A 7,305-nucleotide genomic window follows, 5' to 3' on the forward strand; every position below is an offset into this window, starting at 1 on the left:
AAATACCCGAAATACCAACAAATATTTGTAAAATATATAAAAAATACTTAAAATATCCAAAAAATACTCGAAAATATCCGAAAATACCCAAAATATCCAAAATACCTAAAAATATCCGAAAGAAAATATCGGAATGGATCCTAAACTTCGGAACCGAAACCGGAACCGAACCAAAATTATTTGGTTCCTATATGGATCCTAAACTCTAGAACCAAAAGAACCGGAACCGAACCAGAACCGGATGGATACCCGAACGCCCAGGCCTAGATGGAACAAACAAGCTGGTAATTCTGGGTTGCAACTTAAGTTATTCCAACTTCAGTTTCTCTTTGCTTTAACCATTTTGAATTGTGTTAGATTTGATTATCTCTCAGGTTGGAGAATATATTGTAACAAATGGTACATGCCTTGTTTTCTATGAGAAGGGTTAGTTCCACTTTTTCTCTTTATAATGTCAAAAAAAAAAATTCTCACAAACATGGAAACATCCTATTGTTCCAAATGAAACATGAATTTGAACAATGTTTCAAGTAAGTTTTTTTTTTTATCCCTTGCATTTATTATTGTGTTGATTTTGGGTTGCGGTTTATTCATTTTTTCTTTGCAAAAGTTTCAGCAGGTGAAAACCAGACAAAGAAGAAGATAGTTGAACTTAAGTTTAGACTAACAGCATTAGAAAATGAAGAGGGAGAAACAATAACAACCCATTTGTAATATTTTTTTTTCAAGATTGGATAGGGCCAAGCAGATAGGAGGTTCAAGGAACAAGAGACAGTCCAAAAATAATGGTGCCGAATTCTGCAATTAAACTTACATGCACTGCCAAATTTAGCCGAGGAGGAAGACAATGTTGGCATCATTACAATGGAGGAGGATGTGATTGAAGAATGAAGAACTTGAGGGTTTTTCTTTCTGCGAAGATTTGAAGAGATTAGGTCTGCCGTCTGCGGGATAATATTCTGCCTAGGGGAAATGAAACCCAAGGCAAGGTGGGACTTGATATGGCGTCATTTGAACAAGTCAAACAGCAGCAGAGGAAACTCGTTATCGGATATGCTTTGACGTCTAAGAAGAAGAGGAGGAGTTTCTTGCAAGTTGCAACCCAAACTTGAAGTTCTTGCTAGGATTTAAGTTGATATCTCTGTATTTTATCTCCTTTTAGCATACATTTCGTATGCATTTAGCTTAGTATTCCTCTCCAACTCATTGCAATCATAGTCCTTTTCATACCATTTTCATCACTTAGCTCGATTTGCATTGCATCGCATAGCATGTTGCATATTGGATGTGTTTCAGGTACTTTGGAGCTTATTTAGGACTTAATGGAACGAAGAGGGGCTAGCTCGATGTTGGAGCTCGACTTGGGGTTGAGTTGAAGAGAAGGAAGTCATTCAAGAGGATTCAGAACCGAACTCGACAAGATGAACTCGACTTGGAGTCGAGCAGGCCATTCAAGGAACCACCAAGGACTGAACTCGACGTGCTGGAGGAGGTCGAGCAGGTGATCATTTGACGAAGACAAGATGAGCTCGATGTAGTGAACTCGACGTGAGGTCGAGTAGGCATGGAAAAAGGAGCCATCTTTGAAGATCACACCCACCCGACGTGTTGGACTCGACTTGACGTCGAGTAGAGTCTAATCCGCCGCCTTTCTATTTTGTCTTTTAGCCAATTAGGGCAACCTAGTATTTTCTATAAACAGGAGATCTCGCTATCGTCCAGCGGATATTCCTTTTACCCCGCAGATATTCCGCTGTTCTCTATAAACCCTAGATTTTGTAATCGTTTTTCCTGTTAAATCCTTGAGTTTTTGCAATTACTTTCTTCATCAAAGTTGTAGATATTTCTCTTATATATAACATACTTGATTTTCAATGAATTCTGGGTTTGTGCAATTTTCTGGGTTTGTGTTCTTGAGCATGTCTGAGTAGTGGATTAGGGTTCTTGAGGATGGGATAGATTAGGTGTGGAATCCTTAGTTTAGTTAGGTGGTTAAGTGTAGAATTGCTTGAATTCCTTCTGGATTATAAGTACTTAATGCTTATTCCTTTCTTATCAACTGGGATTTGTGCCCAGACATTTCTACACCCACAAGGTGTTTGATGAAATGTCTGAACCAACTACTCCAGAGATTTACATACTCTAGCCCAAGAGATTGGATGTTTAGAATGTTTATTGACTATATTATATTGAATGTTATTGCCTGCCTTGCTAGATTTCGTTTATGATGATTAGGTCTGGAACTAGTATTGCTTGAGGATCTCTGTCATGAGAGTGAATTGGTCTGTAGTTGAATCTATTGTCTAGGGATAGCCTGTTTGGATTGTTAACCACCTAAGTAGATTAAGGAGACTTCTATAATCGATTACCCTATCCTCAGGACCTTTTTATCTCATTTGATTTACTTTTCTCTTTACATGTTGCTTACTTGCTTATTGCTGTTTGGGGTTGATAGCTATTTCTCTTTATGCATGATCACTCATGTTCTGTAGTTTTATCGTTTATGCATGATCGCTTAGGATTGCTAGATCACAAAACAATATCTTGCCTGGCTTGACTTAGTTGTTTATGAGCATATCTTGATTGATAGTAAGAGCACCTGATTGGATTGATAACCTCTTATACTGCATTGACATGAAAGTATATTAGGGTAATTAATAGTAAAATCCTAGTATCAAAAGTTAAAACCATTTCTTATTTCTTGTTTTCATCTTACTATTTACTCAAAGTATTGTGTAACAGTCAATTGAGAAATTGTGACAGTCGTTTTAGTTGAATTCTATATCATGTGCCATTTCATAAATTATATGATTGTTCGCTTGTCCAGTTGCAAAGCCTCTTTTGGTTGATGGAACTGCAAAGCCACATCAATAGGTCTTAGCATATGACCGTCTCTCGCTTGCAGAACTTGAGCCCCTTTTGGTTCTTCAAGAATTCATTATTTGTTGTGTAATAGCATTGGATTTGTACTATATTTTGTATGCTTATGTGTTAATTGCCAATCATTGAAATTTCTTTTTGTTTTTTTATTTCGTGTCCAACGTTTCTTTCTTATTTCTTGTTTTCGTAAATTGAATTAGAATTTTTACTTGTGGTACTTAAAGCTTGCTCGTGGTTTTCATATTTAAAATTAAAAGTTATAAGAAGCTATGATGATCTTATTCGCCTGAAGGTATAGATTTAAAAATAAATCGTTTATAATAACCTAGCATATTTGGTTGAGTCTTGTCAATATATCTCCAACTAAAGGTCGATCAGAACTTAATTATCCTTTTGAGTTTTGATGTTGTGTATTTTTTTTTTTTCCATTTTCTATTAGTTCTTCACATAGTTTATTGATTTGATTTCAACTTTTTTTACTTTACGATCCTTTATCAAAAAAAAAAATTACTTTTGGTTTCTTTTTAACAGTCGCAATTTCTAATATGAATCATCACTATGAATATGACTGAGAAAGAGCAACGGACATATAAGGCGATATTAAAATAAACAAAATCGAGGGTTTAGCCTTCATCCATTCTTCTAGAAAACAAATAAGTAAAGATGGGACTGAATTAATATAGAGATCATTGTTTAATTTCTCTGTTCAATTCGCTAATATGCCTTCGAGTTCATCGTGTTTTCCATAGTTGTTGACACAAGAGACAAGAGTCTACACTAGGCCTGACGTTCGGATATTCGGGTCGGGTTTCTCGGATTCGGGTGTTTATAGGTTTAGAAAACTAAAACTCGTTCGGGTATTTTAAAACTTCGGATTCGGGTTCGGATTCGGGTTTACCCGAAGTATTTCTATGCAAAGTATTAAAAATTATAAGAAGCTATGATGATCTTTTTTCGCTTGAAGGTATAGATTTAAAATTAATCGTTTATAATAATAACCTAGCATATTTGGTTGAATCTTGTCAATATATCTCCAACTAAAGGTCGATCAGAACTTAATTATCCTTTTGAGTTTTGATATTGTGTATTTTTTTTTCTCAAAAAATTGAAGAAATAACCCATTTAAATTTGAGAATATGCACAAAATAGCCAAATTTTTGAAGATAATTAACAAAGTAGCCTTATGCTACAATAACTTGTCGGTAACATGTCGGAGAGCACGTGTTATTACGTATATGTCCTTTATAATATGTTTTTTTCTTGAATTACATGTGATAGAATAATACATCTCTTTTATCATGTTATTTTCTCGTATTACACGTTATTTATAAAGAGCATATGATATTTCTTAAAAAAACATTCAATTCAGTTTAATATCTCTCTTTATCATGTTATTTTGTAGTAATACACGTTTTTATTAAGATCACATGTTATTTCTTTGAAAAAAGATTCTTATTTTTTAGAAATACACGGTTTTTATTAAGATCACATGTTATTTCTTTTTAAAAAGATTTCATTCAAGTTAAATTTTTCCATAACAATCTTTTTTCTTAAAAATATTACGTAACAATGTTTTAAAAAAAATTCACTACGTTTTTTAAATTATCATGTCTTTTAATTAAATATAACATGTGAAATTTAGATCTTACGTGATATTTTAAAAAATATCACGAAACTATCTCGCCTACTGTTGATCTCGAAACAAACAGAGGATGGTTTTGTTATTTCACATCCTATGACAACATGGGTCCATATCTATTTTGCAACATAAACTTTTCTCTCTGTTAATTTCCTAATTTGTGTGTTTTATTTGGCGATTCCTTAATATTACCCTTTAAATTTTCTCAAAATCTAGCGACATGACATTCTTCCTCGTGATATTCAAAAATTCTGGAAAGCATAATCTATAGAGCAAAGCTATTTTGTTGTCTTAAGAGTTTTGGCTGGAAACACAAATTTGATCACACAAGTTGTATTTTATTTTTCCATTTGAATATGTATATACGGATATACCCAACAAACCGAATTATAGAACAAACTAAAGCGGCAAAGAAAAGAAATAGTAAAATATGGATGCAATAAATATTTTTTCAATTAAATATTTTTGTTGTTATCTTTTTTTTTTTTTTTTGTCGTCTAGATTTATTATTAATTGCAAATTATGAGAACTGTTACATAGACGATTCTACAACTGACAATTCCTTCCGACCCTTACTAGATTCACGACAGACTACACTTCCTTCTTCGTAATCTTGATGAATACCTTCAATGATCCACAACCTGGCGACACTTCATTCTCTGCGTAGAATCCTGGCGAACGGCTATAATTGTACATCGCTGGAGATCTCTTGCACACTTGCCAATAATAATAATAAAAATTTCCTTTAATTAATTCGGAAAAGATGTTTTTTTTGTCCCACATAATTCGTCAAAGATATGGATGGAAAATTGGAAATTAAGGAATAAAAAATATCTGCGTAAAGTATAGAGAATATTTTATTTTTTTTCCGACATTAGATGGTTATATTGTTAGTTTAGGATCTGAGTTTGGTTTTGGCTAATTAACCCATCTTAAATCCTGAGAGAAAAAATAAAGGCAACAGATCTAAAATCTTAGAAAATATATTTTTTTTCTGGGCTATGCAAAAGTTTCTTGGGAGTTTATTAAACGTTTGTATAAGAAAAATAACAAACCGTCTTCATATTGATGAAATTAATTATACCCATTCATAAAAATAAATAAAAAAGCGAAGGCAACCATTAAGTCATTTACCCTAAGAGAGAAAAGGCGATACATAACCATGAATGGAGAAGAGCCAATGACGTTGATGATGCTTCCTAATGATTTGGTATTAAACTGCTTAGCCCACGTTTCGAGATTGTACTACCCGATTCTCTCCTTAGTTTCCCAGATTCCGCTCTCTCCTTGCTTCAACTGAGCTTTACCAAACCCGACTCCTCTTAGGCCAAACCGAGAGTTGTTTCTATGTGTGCTTAAAACTCCCTACCTATAAGACCCCACAACAATGGTTCACTCTCTGCCGTACACCAAATAGCTCCAAGAAAGTTTTGGTCCCAATCACATCTCCCAATTCTCCTTCTACGTACCAGTCAGATTTTTTCTAATATTTATGCCATTGGCGGATTATTCATAAAGGATGATAATGCATCTTCCAGCATCATGGTCATGGACCGTCGTTCTCACACATGGCATGAGGCCCCAAGCATGCCGGTCGCACGAGTGTCCCCTTCTGCTTGCATCCTTGATGGAAAAATATATGTGATAGGAGGCTGCAATTAACTAACTGGATTGAGGTATTCGATACAATGACTCAAACTTGGGAGTTTGAGTCGTCAAGTCCTGGTGAGAAAATATGTAGCGGTCTTAGGTATCAAACCGTAGCTAGGGTATGATGGAAATGTCTACGTGAAGTGTTTTGAGAGACCCATGACCAGGCCCGGTCCTTGGATATTTGGGGCCTCAAGCATATTTCAATAATATAATTTTTTATTTAAAACTATTGTTAAAAATTTAAACAAAAACTGTAGACAAGATTCGAACTCAAGACTTGACACTAACTTATTAACTACATAACCACTAGGCTAAACAAGTTTCTTTGTAATGTGGCCCTAAAAACTTTATTATATTTTGTGGCCTAAAGCAGATGTTTTGCCTGCTTTATGGGTGGGCCGGGACTGCCCATGACTTACAAGCTGAATAGAGGTAGATGGACAGCGGGAGACTTAGCTATGAACAGAGCATGGTTTTGCTAAGTCTCCCGCAGTCCATTTTGTGGTAGAGAACGTGTTATATAATTATAATTACGGGATGATAATGGTGGTATGACCCGGACGAAAAATGTTGGACATATTTATTGGGTTTGAAGGGTTTGGAAAAATTGTTAACATTGCCGGACGATCGTTGTGTTATTGCCAAAGTGACGGATTATGTTGAAAGTTGGCGGTAGTGTGGGAAGAAAATGTGTTTATTAATGAGTACCATCACAAAAAAATAGTTAGGTGTGGGGTAATTTGGGGAACACTTGAGTGGTATGACGTTGTGTATACAACCACTGAGCCATATGAATATGATGTAGCACATATTATATGTAAACATTGAACCATTTAATGGAATATTTTATTTTGATTTTTATTTTGTTAAAGAGATTTTATTTTATATGTATATATAATTATATATCAATTGTAGTTAATTTTTTATTCTAGTTACAATTTTGATTTGAAAGAAGAGGAAAAAAATATGCATCTCAATCTCTGATTAGTTTATTTTTGTTGATTTCAATTTTCTTTGTAGTCTCATCCTTCGACACTACCAAAAATAATGCAGAAGACGTGGTTTAATTACTAAGTGACGTGAAAAGTTAAAATTGGATGGAAATTAATTAGTGTCATTTGTAAAACGGACGT

At 34.3% G+C, this 7,305-nt stretch overlaps 1 protein-coding gene across 1 annotated transcript; it reads left to right on the forward strand.

Annotated features, from left to right (window-relative positions):
• The first annotated feature begins 5,299 nt into the window (after positions 1-5,299).
• On the forward strand, positions 5,300-6,336 carry LOC9319910 (F-box/kelch-repeat protein At4g33900). Its single transcript, XM_021033311.1, is given in 4 exon segments — positions 5,300-5,788; positions 5,790-5,999; positions 6,001-6,176; positions 6,179-6,336. Coding segments are annotated over 4 exon segments (609 nt in total). The 5' UTR covers positions 5,300-5,681; the 3' UTR covers positions 6,295-6,336.
• The last annotated feature ends 969 nt before the right edge of the window (positions 6,337-7,305 follow it).

The sequence above is a fragment of the Arabidopsis lyrata genome, assembly GCF_000004255.2.
Source record: "Arabidopsis lyrata subsp. lyrata unplaced genomic scaffold ARALYscaffold_3, whole genome shotgun sequence".
NCBI classification, from domain to species: domain Eukaryota; kingdom Viridiplantae; phylum Streptophyta; class Magnoliopsida; order Brassicales; family Brassicaceae; genus Arabidopsis; species Arabidopsis lyrata.